Source organism: Tympanuchus pallidicinctus, unplaced genomic scaffold (genome assembly GCF_026119805.1).
Source record: "Tympanuchus pallidicinctus isolate F22 unplaced genomic scaffold, pur_lepc_1.0 scaffold54, whole genome shotgun sequence".
NCBI classification, from domain to species: domain Eukaryota; kingdom Metazoa; phylum Chordata; class Aves; order Galliformes; family Phasianidae; genus Tympanuchus; species Tympanuchus pallidicinctus.
Window position 1 is genome coordinate 310648 of NW_026294774.1, and position 17679 is coordinate 328326.

General features: G+C 50.2%; 3 protein-coding genes, 1 long non-coding RNA gene and 1 pseudogene across 8 annotated transcripts in view; 2 read left to right on the forward strand and 3 right to left on the reverse strand.

Moving 5' to 3' along the window:
• Positions 1 to 17679, reverse strand: part of LOC128091903 (olfactory receptor 14J1-like) — a 335467-nt gene that overhangs the window by 137496 nt on the left and 180292 nt on the right. The window lies entirely within an intron of this gene.
• LOC128091882 (olfactory receptor 14J1-like) overlaps positions 1 to 17679 on the forward strand; it is a 148651-nt pseudogene that overhangs the window by 109533 nt on the left and 21439 nt on the right.
• LOC128091909 (uncharacterized) overlaps positions 1 to 17679 on the reverse strand; it is a 233459-nt gene that overhangs the window by 74476 nt on the left and 141304 nt on the right. The window lies entirely within an intron of this gene.
• Positions 1 to 17679, forward strand: part of LOC128091878 (olfactory receptor 14C36-like) — a 112862-nt gene that overhangs the window by 40766 nt on the left and 54417 nt on the right. The gene's annotated exons all lie outside the window — the stretch shown is intronic.
• On the reverse strand, positions 2530 to 3494 carry LOC128091894 (olfactory receptor 14J1-like). The gene has a single exon (XM_052705299.1). It carries the CDS (start codon positions 3457 to 3459, stop codon positions 2530 to 2532), a length of 930 nt encoding a protein of 309 aa, XP_052561259.1. The 5' UTR covers positions 3460 to 3494.

Below are 17679 nucleotides of genomic sequence, written 5' to 3' on the forward strand. Positions count from 1 at the left end.
ACTCTGATTCTATGACCTCTGGCACCACAGCACTACTTGAGCAACATTTCACATCATCACAGAATCAAAGGAGTTGGAAGGGACCTCAAGAGATCATTGAGTCCAACCTGCCCTGCTAGAGCAAGTACCCTACAGGATGTCACATAGGCATGCATCCAGATGGGTGTGAATATCTCCATAGGAGGAGACTGCACAACCTCTCTGGGCAGCCTTTTCCTCATGCCTGTCTCCACCATCCAAGCTGCAGTTTTCCCCAGTTTTTCTCTTTCCCGCTGTTTCCCACCACCAGGGAACTGTAGAATCATAGAATCATAGAACAGTTCAGGTTGGAATGGATGAAAAGATTACTCAGTTCCAATCCTTCTGCCATGAGCAGGGGCACCTTTCTCTTGCCCCATCCAAACTGACATTAAACTTCTCCAGGGATAGGACTGCCACAACCTGTCTGGGCAACTTCTCAATTAAATCTCCTCTCCTTTGGTTTAAGCTGCTAGCCCTTGTGCCATCACTTCATTCCTGATAAAGACTCCCTCCCTAACTTCCTTGTAGAGACTTGTGCTGTGAAAAGCAGCCATATGGTCTCCCTAGAGACGTCTCTTCCCCAGGCTCAATGACCCCAGGTCTCTCAGCCTCTCTTTGCACACGAGTCATGTTCCAGCTCTCTGCTCATCCTGGTTACCCTCCTCTGGACTTGCACCAGCAGATACATGTCCTGTTGTTTGTGGCCCTTGATCTGAATGCAGTACTCCATGTGGAGTCTCCCAAGAGTGGAAGAGAGGAGGAGAATTGCCTCCCTTGACCTATTAGCTATACTTCATTGGATGCAACCCAGATTATGGTTGGCTTTCTGGGCTGTAAGTGCACACTGCCTGTTGAGCTTTTCATCAACTAACACCCAAAGTGTTTCTCCTCAGGACTGCTCTAAGTGCATTCTCCACCCTGCATGCATTTGTGCTTGGGACTTCCCTGACCCGTGTGAATAACTTTGCACATGGCCTTGTTGATCTTCATCAGTTTTGCACAGCCCCACCTCTGTAGCTTGTCAAGGTCCCTCTGGATGGCATCCCTTCTCTTTATTGGCCTGACCTCATCACAGAAATTGGTATACCTGCGAACTTGCTGAAAGTGCACTCAACAGCACTGTTCCAGTCAACAACAAAGAGGTTAAATAGCACCAGTACCACCTGCAGACCCCTGAGAAATACCATTGTCTCCACATGGGCATTGAGCTGCTGACCACAACTCTGGCTGTGAGCATCCAGCCAATTCCTTATCCACCGACACTGGATGACATTTAGCTGCATTCCTAAAGATACAGACCTCATCCCTGAATTAAAGGCTATCCTATAGTATACAGAAAGAATGTTTTCAAATGCCCTTTGTCAGCCACGTTCCTGCTGTGAGATTGAGTTCACTCACGTCCAGTTTGCACATGACACCAGTCTGTGTGGTGTTGTGGTGGTTTTATGATTTGTTGTTGGTATTCCACATCATCCATCATGGAGTCTCAGAAGAGAAGAGATGTACTGCAGCTCCTAGAAGAGTTTGCTATTCTGTTTCTATTTTCCAGAAAGATAAAGCTGTCTGGAAGTCATGAGACTTTCTCCGTTTGCTGGTTAAAGTAAGAACCTCAGTTTTCAGAAACTTTCATTTATTTCATTTGTTAGCTTCAATCCCAATTAACCTGTGTTTTGACTATTATAATTGCTAAATCAATTCTCCTCTACAGACTGTTGATGCAGTTTTTTGTTTTTTCTTTTTTCTTTTTCTCTTTTCCCCTTTATTCCCTCTCCTTGTTCCCCTCCCCCTTTTTTTGGGCCAGTGGACCTGTGGGACTTTCGTCCTGCTGTTGTGGATGTGGATAAATCTAGAGATAATCATGACAGAGTCTGAGTGTTATCCCAGCCCCTTCCCCTGTGCTGACCCCCTCCACCACGTGCAGCTGCTGCAGCTGCTTTTGTCGCTTCAGTTCTAGGTGTGGGGGACCTTTATGACAGCACCAGGACTGTCACCTGCCCACTGCTATGCCTGAAGTTTGATGTCTCTCTTAAACTGTGGCACCCAAAGTGCACCCAGTGTTTGAGGTGAGGCTGTACCAGCACAGAGCAGAGCAGGACAATCCCTTCCCTCACCCAGCGGCCAGCAGTGCTGGCCCTGATGCACCCCAGCGGACAGTTGGATCCTTTGGCTGTCAGGGCAAACTGCTGGTTCATGCTCAACTTGACATCAACCAGAATCCCCAGATCCCTTTCCCAGAGGTGCTCCTCTGCCCTCTACTCAGTTCTTCATTCCTCTCTTCAAGGCCTCTCCACAACCTTCAGGAAAACTACAGGCGGAGCAATGTGGATATCCTGTTTTATTAAGCAGACGCTAGGTTAGCACTGATTTACATTTAGACACGTATTTATACAGCTGGAAATATAAACAAATCAGAGTCATTCCTCACTGGAACTCAGATGAACATAACCGTCTATCAGAGAGAACAATAAGAACAAGTGGCTCTAAAGACTGCAAGAACTGAGAGTGAACTTAATTCAGAAAAAATTGTGAAATGACTTTCCTAACTGAACACATGAGCTGCTTGTTTCTAACATTGTAGATGAGGGGGTTCAGTGTTGGAGGCACCACTGAGTAGAGCACTGCCACTATCAGATCCAGGCATGGGGAGGATAGGGAAGGAGGCTTCACATAAGCAAAGGTACCAGTGCTGACAAAGAGGGAGAGCACAGCGAGGTGAGGGAGGCATGTGGAGAAGGCTCTTTGCCGTCCCTGCTCAGAGGGCATCATCAGCACTGCCCTGAAGATCTGCATATAGGTGAAAAAAATGAAAACCAAGCAGCCAGATGCTAAAGAGGCACTGACCACAAGAACCCAAATGTCTTTGAGATAGGGGTGTGAGCAGGAGAGCTTAAGAATCTGGGGGATTTCACAGAAGAACTGATCCACAGCATTGCCTTGGCAGAGGGGCAGTGAAAATGTATTGGCAGTGTGCAGGAGGGAATAGAGAAGCCCAGTGCCCCAGGCAGCTGCTGCCATGGTGGCACGAGCTCTGCTGTCCATCAAGGTCCCGTAGTGCAGGGGCTTGCAGATGGCAACGTAGCGGTCATAGGACATGATGGTGAGAATGGAATACTCTGCTGATATCAGAAAGACAAACAGAAAAGTCTGTGCAACACATCCAGCATAGGAGATGTGCCTGGTGTCCCAGAGGGCATTGGCCATGGCTTTGGGGAGAGTGGTGGAGATGCAGCCCAGGTCGAGGAGGGCGAGGTTGAGCAGGAAGAAGTACATGGGGGTGTGCAGGCGGTGGTGGCAGGCTACGGCTGTGCTGATGAGGCCGTTGCCCAGGAGGGCAGCCAGGTAGATGCCCAGCAAGAGCCAGAAGTGCAGGAGCTGCAGCTGCCGCGTGTCTGCCAACGCCAGGAGGAGGAACTGGCTGATGGAGCTGCTGTTGGGCATCTGCAGTTCCTGGGCATGGAGTCCTGTTCAGAATGCAGAAGATAATGATGAGTCAAGACCATTCTCAGAGTCACTCCTGCTATACTATAAAACTTTTTCCTTCTCTTTGGCAAATGTTCATTTAGCCCCATTACTTGAATTTAATTTCATGAAGTTCAGCATTCCATAAGAAAAAGTAACTTATGGAGAGTTTGACTTTTTCTCATTTTCTAATCTTAGCTCTTTCTGGGTATTTTCAGCTATTTCTATGTCTGATATCTTTACCTCAACTGCTCTTAGAGCACCCAACCCCAACCTCTGTGCAGTTCAATTTCTGTCAGAGAAAGCTGCCTGTTTACAGGGTATGTGCATTATCTGTGTCTGCAGAAAACAATGATAATTTCAACAGGTTCCATCCTTCGAGAATGGAGAGGCTGAAACCATATTCTGTGTGACCGTTCACAGTGCAAGTGATCGAGAGAAGTACAATTCCGGAGTCTCATAGCTGTGCTCAAAGTTGACAGCCCCTTTCAGATTTCTACCTCCAATCCTTTCCCCTCCCTGAGATAAGGAAAAGGAAAATCTCTACCTTGCTTTTCCTACAAACTGCCCTTAAAAACACCCTGAGGAGCAGAGTATCTGTGATCCCCCTGCCCCAGGCAGCAGCAGAAGGCAGGGGCAGCAGAAAGCTGGAGCAGCAGAAGGAGCCTGCACTGCCCTGCCCTGCCCTGCCCTGCCCTGCCCTGCCTTGCCCTGCCCTGCCCTGCCGGGGGGCTCCTTCCCCCCACACGTCTCCCCACAGCACCCTGGGCAGCTCCCCAGGCAGCTGAGTGCTGAGCCTGGCAGGCAGCACAGTCCCTGCCCCGGCACACAGCCCCTGGGGCACAGCAGGACCTGCTCTGCAGGACAGCCCTGGGCACCCGGCTGCAGCCATGGCTGCACAGCCTGCAGCCGTCCTGGGACACGCAGCACCCAGGGCTGTGCTCTGATGCTGCAGCAGGAAAGCCCTCAGCTGGAGCAGGTTTTTATCCAAAATAAAGAAATATGGAATGCCTTCAGCCTGTTTTCAAATTTCTCAGCAATTTGAGAAGGGAGGAGGAGTGGAAACGGGTACCTGCTCGGCGGAGGGGGCATCCCCCATCCCGACCATCCCCGGCTCCCCAGGTGCCTCTGCGAACAGGTTTGAGGCCCTGGAAGTCGAAGGGGGGACGAGTGAGAGTGCGGTGACAGGTTCACCTGTGAGGTTGCCTCAGGCGAAGCGGTCGCCCCCAACCCTCAAGACTGCTTCTACCCGCAAGGACAGGGGGGTGATTGTCATAGGCGACTCCCTTCTGCAAGGAACAGAAGGTCCTATATGCCGGCCCGACCCTACCCGCAGAGAGGTGTGCTGCCTTCCTGGGGCACGGGTCAGGGACATTTCAAAGAAAATTCCTGGGTTGATTCGGTCTTCGGATTATTACCCACTTTTAGTAATTCAGGCTGGCGGCGAGGAAGTTGATAAGGAAAGCCTGAGGTCTATCAAGAAAGACTTCAGGGGAATGGGGCGAATACTTGAAGGATCTGGGGTGCAAGTGGTCTTTTCTTCTATCCCCGTGGTGTCAGGGAAAGGTACAGGGAGGATCCAAAATACCCAACTCTTCAATAGATGGCTTAAGAGCTGGTGCAGGCGCAAGAATTTCGGCTTTTTTGACCATGGGGCAATTTACACTGCACCTGGCATGATGGCTGCTGACGCATGCAGCCTGTCCCTGAGGGGTAAGAGGATCTTAGCTGAAGAATTAGCTGGACTCATTGACAGGTCTTTAAACTAGGAATGAAGGGGGAAGGGGACAAAATAAGCGCCACTGGGGTTGAATGGGTCATTCGAGGGCTTGTACCAAACTCCATGGGCAATGACGGCAGAGTGCATAGGGAAGGAGTAGGGCAGGGGGATGCTGGGGATGCTGCTGTTCTAGGGGATCCTAGATCCCTTATAAAGGTGGCGAGACGGATAGCCCGGCTGAAGTGCCTTTATACCAATGCACGCAGCCTGAGTAACAAGCAGGAGGAACTCGAAACTGTGATGCACTCGGAAAGTTATGACCTTGTTGCTATCACAGAAACATGGTGGGATGACTCCCACAATTGGGATACTGCCATCGACGGCTATAGACTCTTTAGGAAAGATAGGCGAGGTAGGAGGGGTGGGGGAGTTGCTCTCTATGTCAGAGATTGGATAAACTGTGAGGAGCTCCCTACGAGAAACAGTCAGGAACAGGTTGAGAGCCTGTGGGTTAGGATTAGAGATGGGACTAATATAGGTCAGCTGGTGTTAGGGGTATACTACAGACCACCTGATCAAGGGGAGGCTGTTGATGAGGCTTTCTTGCTCCAGATGCGTGAGATGTCTGGCTCACGGGCTCTTGTCCTGGTGGGGGACTTCAACCATCCGGACATCTGTTGGAAAAACCACACGGCGAGCTGCAAGAGCTCCAGAAGGCTCTTGGAATCCATTGACGATAGCTTTCTGGTTCAGGTATTGGACAGACCGACCAGAGATGAAGCGCTGCTAGACCTGCTGCTTACCAACGCCGAGGAGATCATCAAAGGCGTCAAGGTTGGAGGCTGCCTGGGCTCCAGCGACCACGCCCTGGTTGAGTTTGTGATCTCAAGCGATGTGGGCCTGGCAAAGAGCAGGATCAGGACACTGAACTTTAGAAAAGCAGACTTCAAGCTACTCAATGGATTGCTGGCCAAGATCCCCTGCCGCGCTGCCCTCAAAGACAGGGATGTTGAGGAGAGCTGGCGGCTCTTCAAAGATGCCCTCCTGGAAGCACAAGAGGTCTCCATTCCTCTGAATAAGAAAGTGGGCAGGCGACGTAGGAAACCAGCATGGCTCAGCAAGGACCTGCTGAGAGAACTGAGGGCGAAGAAAGGGGTGTACAAGCTCTGGAAACAAGGCTGTGTCACCTGGGAAGAGTACAGGGATGCCGTCCGGACTTGCAGACGTGGGATCAGGGAAGCCAAGGCGCAGGCAGAACTGAACTTGGCAAGGGATGTGAAAAACAATAAGAAAACCTTCTACAGGTACATTGGCCAGAAGAGACAGGCCAAAACGGGCGTACCTACTTTGGTAAATTTAAAAGGAGAACTGGCTTCAACAGATGAAGAGAAAGCTGAGGTGCTGAATGAGTTCTTCACCTCGGTCTTCACTGGTGGCCAGGATTCTAGTCTTCTTCACGTCCATGAACCCTGCATCCCCAAACCTCTATGTGGGGACCAAGGAGGTAAATCCCTCCCCACTGTAAGGGCAGAGCAAGTCCGAGAGTACCTCCTTAGACTGAATGAATACAAGTCTATGGGGCCAGATGGCGTGCATCCCAGGGTCCTGAAGGAGCTGGCTGAGGTGGTTGCCGAGCCGCTCTCCATCATATTTGAGAAGTCGTGGCTGTCAGGTGAGGTCCCGGATGACTGGAGGAAGGGTCACGTCACTCCCATATACAAGAAGGGGAGCAGGGAGGACCCGGGGAACTACAGGCCGGTGAGTCTCACCTCCGTGCCTGGGAAGATCATGGAACAGATCCTCCTGGACAACATGCTGGATCACATAAAGAATGAGCATGTGATCTGAGACAGCCAGCACGGCTTCACCAAGGGAAGGTCATGCCTGACTAATCTTGTGGCCTTCTATGATGGAGTGACGGCATTGGTGGACGAAGGGAAGGCGACCGATGTCATTTACCTGGACCTGAGCAAGGCCTTTGACATGGTCCCCCACCACATCCTCATCTCCAAATTGGAGGGAAGTGGATTTGATGGGTGGACGACCCGATGGATGAGCAATTGGTTGAAAGGCCGCAGACAGAGGGTGGTGGTCAATGGCTCTGTGTCCAGGTGGAGGCCGGTAACAAGTGGTGTCCCCCAAGGGTCTGTCTTGGGACCGGTGCTCTTTAACATCTTTATTAATGACATCGATGAAGGAATTGAGTGCACCCTCAGCAATTTGCTGACGACACCAAGCTGAGTGGTGCGGTTGATACGGCGGAAGGAAGGGATGCCATTCAGAGGGACCTCGACAGGCTGGAGGGCTGGGCTCGGGTGAACCTAATGAGGTTCAACACGGCAAAGTGCAAGGTTTTGCATTTGGGCCGGAAGAACCCCAGGCACCCGTACAGGCTGGGAGGAGTGGGCCTTGAGAGCAGCTCGGCAGAGAAGGACCTGGGGGTCCTGATGGACGAGAGACTGAACATGAGCCAGCAGTGCGCTCTGGCAGCTCGAAAGGCAAATGGGATCCTGGGCTCCATCAGGAGAGGGGTGGTCAGCAGGGACAGGGAGGTGATTGTCCCTCTCTACTCGGCTCTTGTGAGGCCCCACCTGGAGTACTGTGTCCAGGTGTGGAGCCCTCAGTACAAGAAAGACATAGAGATCTTGGAGAGGGTCCAGAGGAGGGCGACTGAGATGATCAGGGGGCTGGAGCACCTCCCCTATGAGGACAGGCTGAGGGAGTTGGGCTTGTTCAGCCTGGAGAAGAGAAGGCTGCGGGGTGACCTCATTGCAGCCTATCAATACCTGAAGGGAACCTACACCCAGGAGGGGAGTAAACTCTTCAGAAGGGCTGATAACAGCAGGACTAGGGGAAATGGATCCAAGTTGAAGGAGGGAAGATTGAGGTTGGATGTTAGGGGGAAGTTCTTCACAAGGAGAGTAGTTAGGCCCTGGAACGGGCTGCCCAGGGAGGTTGTGGATGCCCCGTCCTTGGACGTGTTCAAGGCCAGGTTGGACGGGGTCCTGGGCAACCTGATCTGAATGTGTATGTTTGGTGGCCCTGCTAGGCAGGGGGGTTGGAACTACATGATCCTTGAGGTCCCTTCCAACCCAGGTGATTCTGTGATTCTGTGATTCTGTGTGTTTTGCAATGGATGTCCCAAATTCATTTATCCCTGCAGTAAAAGTCGCAACGCTGCCTGCAATGAGAGACTTTCCTTGTCAAGGGCTGTGGGCAATGCTCCTCCAGTGAGCTCACAGCCTAACGTGCCACACAGCGTGTAAGATCTCTTTCTTCTGTCCTGTCACCTGCAGATCATGTCCCCAGCTCTGCTGAATGCTTCACACGAGCTGCTCATGGGCACAACTGTCTCTCTGCAGTGCTGCCTACTTGTATGAGCTCTCTGTTTCCCAGTAGACCAGACTAGCTCAGCAGCCAAGAATGTGATTTCTTTCTCTCCCTGGAGATATCCATGTTTCTCCTGAGCTCTTCCAAGGCATCAGGGTCATCTCTGCAGAACGTATTTCAAAGTCAGCTCAATTAATCAACACATCCACTGGATTCCAGAAGCAGGTCAACTAATTCCAAGCCCCAGCCATGTTGCCAACCACCGGATCAGCCTGTCCAGCATCCAATCCATCCTGACCTTGAATGGATCCAGGTTTTGGTCATCACAGCCTCTTTTGGCAACATTTTCCTGTGCCCATGTCTAAGAAATGTCTTCCTAAAACCATTTAAAAGCCGTTTCAATTTGTCTAATTACTGTCAGACCATCACTTCCAAATCCTAAAAGTAGGCATCTCATCTGCTGGTGGAAACCCCGGGGCTGAAATGGGATCAGTTCCTCACAGAACCATGGGAGCCGGGAGTCCTCTTAGCTGAGTTCAGATGTGCACAATGAGGTGTCGGTGTGTGAGGCCCTCATCTGAATCCTTGGTCTTTCTTCAACAGGACTGCACTGCTCACACACAGACACTCAGTGATGCCCAAGGTGCCTGGGGTGATCCCAGCTGTGTGCTGGTGCTTGTAAGCTGTGGTGGAAAATCTGTGAGACAGACACCTCCTTCCTGAGCATCAGCTGAGGGCCAGAAGGGAGGCATTCTTGGCCATCCTAAATGCCACCACAGCCCTGTGCTTAGAGCACCCAGTGTGCCTTTTGCACCTGTCCCAAGGAGCATGTGGTGTTATTCTGCTGACCAAATGGATGAACTCACAATAGAAGAGCCAGATCTTCCTCTGTGCTCCACCTGTGGCATACTCTGGAGTTCAAGGCATTACAAAGCTAGGACACATTTACATTCTTTCACTGAAGACACTGTAGTTTGCTCTGGGCTGTCATGTAAATGGCATCAGGAGTCGTCTCAGGTCATGCAAGTTCCCAGTTCACAGGGAAATGGCAATCACTGCTCCAGTTTTCAATAAGAACAAGCAAGATTATCCAGGCAATTCTGGACCTGTCAGTCTCAAGTCAGTGCCTGGTAAAATTATGGAAAAAAATGATACTGAGAGTTATTAAAAAGCACCTGAAGAACAATTCTGTCAATGTCAGAGAGAACACAAGTTCATGAAGGGAAGGTCCTGTTTAACTTCATATCCTTTTATGACAAGGTCAAATTTAGATGAACTAGGGAAGCCATCTGATGTTATCCTTGAGGATTTCAGGAGAGCTTTTGATATTGTATCTCACAGAATTCGTCTGGGCAAAATGTCCTGCATATTGCTAGACAGAACTATAATGTGATGGGTGAGCAGTTGGCCAGTGGGTCCGACTCAGAGGGTGGCAAATGGGGTTCCATCAGGCTTGCAGATGGCCACTGGCAGGGTTCCCCAGGGCTCTGTTTGAAGACCACTTCTTTTTAATGCATTTGTGATTGAGTGCATGTATGGCTAGAAAATGTTTTGAGTAAGTTTGCTGCTGGTACCAAATAGGGTGGAGCTCCTTGCCTCCATTGAGGGTGGAGAGGACTTACAGAGAGATGTGCTCCAGTTAGAGAACTGGGTAAGCACAAAATGCAGATGAACTATATAATGAGAACAAGTGCATGATTCTGAACCCGGGTAGGGGCAGCCCTGGACATACACACTGACTGGATATGGGACTATGGAGAGCAGTCCCACTGAAAGGGATTCAGGGTCATGGTCAGCATGAAATTGAATGTGAGTCAGCAGTGTGCCCAGGCAGCCAGGAAGGCCAACTGTCCCCTGGGATGCACTGAGCATGGCATTGCCATGTGGGTGAGGGAAGGGATTGTCCTGATCTGCTCTGCACTGCTGCAGCCTCACCTGGAGCACTGGGTGCACTTCTGGGCACTGCAGAACATAAAGGACATAAAACTACGGGACACTGTCCAAAGGAAGGCACCAGAACTGAGAATCTGAAGTTCAAAGTTTCATCTGGATTGACTGCTTGTTCAGAGTGGTCCCTTCTCACATCCCACATCCTGGGATGAGACACACTGCCCACATGGGACTTGGGCCTCGCGGCATCCTTGCACCCCATGCAGAGTCTGGCAGCTGCTGTCCCCTGCTTTTTCATTTGACATCAGACAAACCTCCACCCCACTGCCCCAGGAAGGGCCCTGAGCCAGCAGGACAGAGAAGATCTCCCTGCCAAGGCTCTGGGGATCAGGGCTTGGTCTTTCTGCTCCATAAGACAAAGGAGGCTTTTCTCAGCATCACAGCCACCATCCCACTGCCTTCGTCTGCCTGTAATCATAGCTTCCAAAGAGAGCATTCTCTGCTCTAACAAGTCCCAGGGGAAGCTTGCTTGATAATGGCCCTCAGTGGGGCCCATTAATACTCCAAGAAACTTCACTGTTCCTTCTGACTTGGTCTTCTTGAGCACTTCATGAAATCTTCTCTGTGCACTGGAGGTTGATGGACTCAGCAGCAAATGCCTCCTGGGGCCCATTACAACCTGAAGAGCTGTGCTGTGCCTTGTGCCTTCCTGTCATCTTCAGGTGTTCAGAACTTGTACAGCAAACTGGAGAGGAATCTGGAGAGAGCTGAAAGGGGAAGAGAATGACGGGCATTTATGAAGACTGTTTATTTATTTATTTATTTAAAGTTGGGTATGAACAGGAAGCTAAAGCAGCACTTGACAATTGATATTGATCCAGGATGTCCCCTAATGAGCTTTGCCCTGTCACCGTGTGGACAAATGTCTGCCTCAGCTACCCTTCCCCATTTCTACTTACATTGGCCCCATGGGACTTGCATCACTTTCCCTCACTTTGCCCTTCTCCTCTGGAGTCACCCGCTCAGTGTTACACACGCTTTGCACCGGCCCTCCCCGGCTTTCCTCAGAGAACAAGGTGCACATGGAAAATAAAAGATTTCTCATTTTTTTCCAACAGCAGTTGTAAACATGATACAATTGAATGAACAGTAAAACACAGTGGTCAGCTGCATGCCTTGTCCAAGATGCCTCTAGTGAGGTTTGCCTTTCACAGGTAATATTTGTACAAGAAATGTGTTAGTCAGAGATAGGAAGGGATAGATAGAATCACAGTTCTCTGCTCTAACAAGTCCCTGGGGAAGCTTGCTTGTGAATGGCCCTCAGTGGGACCCATTAATACTCCAAGAAACTTCACTGTTCCTTCTGACTTTGTCTCCTTGAGCACTTTGTGCAGTCTTCTCTCTGCACCAGAGGTTGATGGACTCAGCAGCAAATGCCTCTTAGGGGCTCATTACAACCTGAAGAGCCGTGCTGTGCCGTGTGCCTTCCTGTCATCTTTTTTCAGGTGTTCAGAACTTGTACAGCAAACTGGTGAGGAATCTGGAGAGAGCTAAAAGGGGAAGAGAAGAACAGGCAATACGAAGTCCACTTGTTAATTTTCATATTGTTAGATTTAAACATGAACTTAAAGCAGGACTTTGCGACTGGTATTGATCCAGGATGTCCCCTAATGAGCTTTGCTCTTGTCACTTTGTGGACCAACATCCACCTCAACATCCCCACCCCATTTCTACTCACATTGGCCCCATGGGACTTGCATCTCTTTTCCTCACGACACTGTTCTCCTCTGGAATCGCTTGCTCAGTGTTAAACCTCCTTCGTACCAACTCCCCCCGGCTTTCCTCATAGAACGAGCCGCACATAGCTGCACATGGGCAAGGAAAGATTTCTCGTTTTTTTTTTTTTTTTTTTCTTCTTTCTGCCAACAAACAGAAGGAAACATGATGCAATTGAGTGAACAGTAAAACACAGTGTTCAGCTGCATGCCTTGTCCAAGCTGCATCTAACGAGGTTTGTCTTTCACAGGGAATATTTGTACAAGAGATATGTTGGACAGGGATAAGTAAGGATAGATAGAATCACAGTTAAAGAGTTGAGAAAAGAGTTCATCAGACTTTGGAGAGAAGGAGCAAATTCCAGTAATCTCCCTGAAGGTGATGGATCTGCCATATGTTTGGGAAGAATCTGAGTGAAGAACGAGCAAGGGATGGGGACATCTGGAGAGCAGTGGGAAGAGCATGTGTCCAGATGGCCTGCTGAAAACATGGCCTGAACCATGGTCACAGATTTAGGAGAGCTGGAGACACCTGGAGGATGAGGGACATCAAATACGCAGCAGGGTGGAGCAGCGGTGGATGCTGGGCATTGGTCACAGGGCATTGGCAGTGGCACCACTGTCTGTGTCCCTGTACCTGAAGGCATCTGTGTCCTGAAAACACAGTTCTGGAAAACACTGTGCTTTTTGGATAAATAAATAAATAAATAAATAAAATAAAAGACACAATATCCTCTCAAAAGTGAACGTTTTCAGCTTAAAAAGGGGGATGACACGTGAGACTATTTGAAGTTGAGAAGTGGTAATACATATCAGCTCCCACTTGCAGACGTCTTTCTTGTGTTGGAGATCTGAAATGTGGAGGCACTACTCTGCTTAATGCTTTCCTGCATCTTCGAGCCATTTTCTTGTTCAAATAAAAAAAGGTGGAGGGCGACTTCTTAAAGCATTTCTGAATAATAGGACAAGGATGAAACACAACAAACCAAAAGAGAGATTTACATTAGACGTTTGGAAGGAATTTCTAACATTCACAGAATCACAGAATTGTAGGGGTTGGAAGGGACCTCAGAGCTCATCGAGTCCAACCCCCTGCCAAAGCAGGTTCCCTACACCATGTCTCACAGGTCAGCGTCCAGGCAGGTCTTGAACATCTCCAGAGAAGGAGACTCCATCACCTCCCTGGCAGCCTGTTCCAGTGCTCCGTCACCTCACTGTACAGAAGTTCCTTCGCACATTGGTGCAGAACTTCCTATGCTGCAGTTTCCGGCCATTTCCCCTTGTCCTGTCTCCACTCAACACTGAAAAGAGTCTGGCCTCGCCATTCTGCCCCCCACACCTTAGATATTTATAGACCTGGATCAGGTCCCCTCTCAGTCTTCTTTTCTCCAGGCTGAACAGACCCAGTTCTCTCAGCCTTTCCTCATAGCAGAGATGCTCCAGGCCCTTCACCATCTTTGTGGCCCTCCGCTGGACTCTTTCCAAGAGATCCCTGTCTTTTTTGTACTGGGGAGCCCAGAACTGGACACAGTACTCCGGATGAGGTCTTACCAGGGCAGAGCAGAGGGGGAGGATCACCTCCCTCGACCTGCTGGACACGCTCTTTTTAATGCACCCCGGGATGCCATTGGCCCTCTTGGCCACAAGGGCACACTGCTGGCTCATGGCCAACCAGTCATGGCCACCAGGACACCCAGGTCCCTCTCCGCAGAGCTCCCCTCCAGCAGCTCATCCCCCAACCTGTACAGGTGCATGCAATTATTCCTCCCCAGATGCAAGACTCTACACTTGCTGTTGTTAAACCTCATCCGGTTTTTTTCTGCCCAGCTCTCCAGCCTCTCCAGGTCTTGCTGAATGGCAGCACGGCCTTCAGCCAATCCTCCCAACTTCATATCATCAGCAAATTTGCTGAGAGTGGCCACCATCCCCTCATCAAGGTCATTGATGAAGATGTTGAACAAGACCTTACCCAGCACAGACCCCTGAGGAACACCGCTGCTTACAGGCCTCCAGCCAGACTCTGCACCGCCAACGACGACCCTCTGTGCTCTGCCAGCAGCCAGTTCTCAACACACCTCACTGTCCACTCATCCATCCCACACTTCCTCAACTTTGTTGTAAGCATGTTGAGGGGGACAGTATCAAAAGCTTTGCTGAAATCAAGGTAGGCTACATCCACTGTTCTGCCCCCATCCACCCAGCCAGAGACAACATCATAGAAGGCCACCAGATTGGTCAAACACGACCTCCCCCTGGTGAACCCGTGCTGACTGCTCCTGATCACCTCCTTTTCTTCCCTTGTCAGGAGATGACATCCAGCACAAGCTGTTCCATCACCTTTCCAGGGGCAGAGGGGAGGCTGACTGGCCTATAATTGCCTGGGTCTTCCTTCTTGCCCTTTTTGAAGACCGGAGTGACATTGGCTATCATCCACTCTTCAGGCATTTCCCCATCTTGGAGACCTCTCAAAGATGACAGAAAGCGGTTCAGCAATCACATCTGCCAGCTCCTTCAGCACCCGTGGATGCATCCCATCGGCTCCCTTGCATTTATGAACACTGGTGTTGCCTAGGCACTCTCGGACCACCTCTTACCTGATTGAAGGGAGGTCTTCCATTCCCCAGATCCTCTCACTCACCTCCAGGGTTTCGGATTCCTGAGGGGGAGCTTTTTCACTGAAGACAGAAGCAAAGAAGGCATTCAGTATCTCTGCCTTCTCAGCATCCCCTGTTATCAGAACACCCCCGTCACTTAGCAGGGGAGCCACATTCTCCCTACTCTTCCTTTTACTGTTAACATACTTAAAAAAAGCCTTTTTTATTATCCTTTATCCCCTTCACCAGATTTAATTCCAGGCAGGCTTTAGCCTTCCTCGTTGCATTCCACAGATCATGATGTGAGGCATGGAGTTGGTATGGAACAGGCAGCCCAGAGAAGATGGGGCTGCCTCATCCCTGGAGATATTGAAGATGTCAAAGGCCCCAGGCATCCTCATCTACTGTGTGACAGCCCTGCACACAGCAAGGGAGATGGAACTGGATGGGCTTTAAGATCCTTCCAACCCAAACCGTTCAAAAATCCTACAATACTTGTCAGCCTCTTCCAACAAGGGATCCTGTTGGCTCAGCTATTCCCTGATCACCTCTTCTTCCACCAACAGTACATCTGCCTTGCACCAACATTTCCCACCTGTCTCTGGCATCCAGGATTCCAAGAAGCCCAGACCAACTAATAAACCATGAGGAAGGAAATGAGTATCAGAGACTTTTCCATGTCCTGTCTCACCAGGTTCCCTGCCCCATTCTATGCTGGGCCCACATTCTCCCTAGCCTTCCTTTTGTAGACTACATTGTATTTCTACAAGCCCTCCTTGCCTGTGATATGCCTGAGCTCATTCAATTGCGGTTGAACTCTGATGTTCCTGAACTCATCTCAGCAGGAACACTGGACAAAGTCTCTGCATTGCTGCCAGGTGACCTCTTCTTGTTTCCACTTCCTGCACGCTTCCTTTCTGTGTTTGGGTGAGAGCAATGCAATCCATTCCCAGTCATGCAGGAATTCTGACATTTATATTTGGCTTCCTTTTCCTTGGAAAGGACTTATTCTGCTTGGAAGCCATGATCCCTATATTGTAAGCCCATTTTTTGACCCCATTCCCCTCAAAGCCTTTCCCTGCTGTACTGCATGTCACAGAGAACTGAAGAAGCCAAGGTGTGCTCTTCTGAAGCCCAGGGTTGTGAGCTTGTCTTTTATCCTCCTTCAGACTCCTCAGCTCCACCATCCCATGGCCACTGCAGCACAGGTTCACTTTCATCTTCACATTCACCTTCCCCATCAGCCCTTCCTTTTCAGTATGTTTGGGATCCAGTGGAGCACCTCTCCTCTTGGATTCCTCTAAGGCTTGCTCAATAAGCTGCCATCTGTGCTCTCCAGGGATCTCCTGCATGGTGCATGCCCTGCTGTGCTGTCCCTGCAGCAGATACTGCAGTGAAAATGGCCTCTAAATGGCCTGACAAGATGAGGCTCCCATCTGTCTGCAGAGGGCACCTTCCACTTTCTGATCAGGAAGCCAGGAACAGACACTGCTGGTCTCCTTTGATTGCCATTACCATTTGCTCTGACCTGGCTGCTCTGCCATCCCCAGGAGAAATTCAGTGCACTCTCCCAGAGTGCAGTCACCTTTCCTTGTCTCCTCACTCATCCATCACTAAGACTCTGTAACCCGTTGTGCTTCAGTTCAGTTGTGGAAGCCCTTTAACCGTGTCCCTGTGGTCCAAACAAGAGCTCAGGCCTGCAATTGAACAAAGATTTCTAGCTCTGCATGTGTTGGTGTTCTCATTACTGTAAAAGCACATAAAGAAACAAGCACCATTGTGCCTAGCATGGCTGCATAACACATCTACGGTATTTGTGTTCAGAAGGTGGCACACAGGCATTAGACCCACTGTGAGGCTCGGAGTTGTCCCAGCAGCACGGACACTCCTAGGGCATGGCTTTCCTGAAGGCCGTGTGCTGCATTTGCCAGCAGCATCTGTGTGTGCTGGAGCACCTAGGGAACTGGCATGGCACTCGGCTGCTTCTGATGCCATTCACGTGTGTGCCCATAGAACACTGAGATTTCATCAGTTGAAATATGAAGATGTGTGCCAGCTCTGCAGTGCCTGGAGCTCCAAAATATTGAGTAGATGGTGAACAGAGAAAGATCTGGCTCTTCTTTTGTGAGCTCAACCATTTAGTCAGCTGTATAACTCCACACGCACCATGGGGACGGGTAAAGAAGGTAAACTTGGGTGCCCTAAATTCAGGAGTCTGTTGTCATTTAGGATGGCTGAGAATAGCTCTATCCCCTCTCTGTCCGTCAGCTGATGCTCAGGAAGGAGGTGGCTCTCTCAGGGATTTCCCACATACTTCACAAGCACTGGCACACATCCAGCAGCACCCCAGGCACCTTGGTCATCACCCAGGGTCTGTGTGTGAGCAACTGACTCCCCTTGAAGGACCAAGGACTCAGAGCAGGAGCTCACATGCAGGCAACTCCTTGTGCACATCTGAACTGAACCAGAGGAATCCCTGAAATTCCTTTGTGTCCATGGGGTGCTGAATCCCATTTCAACCTTTGGGTTTCCATCTAGGGATGAGATGCCTCACTGCCTCAGGGAAATTCCACTGTCCTTGTCTGTGTGCCCTTTTTGTTTCAGCAAACACTCTCTGGTAGGACTGACCATATGTCTGGAATCAGTCACTGTCCACTGGACGTTTGGTGATTAATTCAGCAGATGTAGAAGTACTATAATGACACTGAAGTCTTTCAGGAGCTGTTGGCCATGAAGACCCAGGGACGTGTCAGGGGAGATCAGTGGGTGGAATAGAAATGACATCATCTGCTGCTGAGCTGGGCCAGGCTCCAGGGACACAGGGAGCTCCTACAAGTGGGCAGTGCTGCAGGGACACAGCAGTGCAAAGGAGCAGCTCCTGTGCAGCACA

Coding starts and splice junctions, on each gene's coding strand:
- LOC128091894 (XM_052705299.1), bottom strand. CDS start 3,459: ATGCCCAACAGCAGCTCCATCAGCCAGTTCCTCCTCCTGGCGTTGGCA.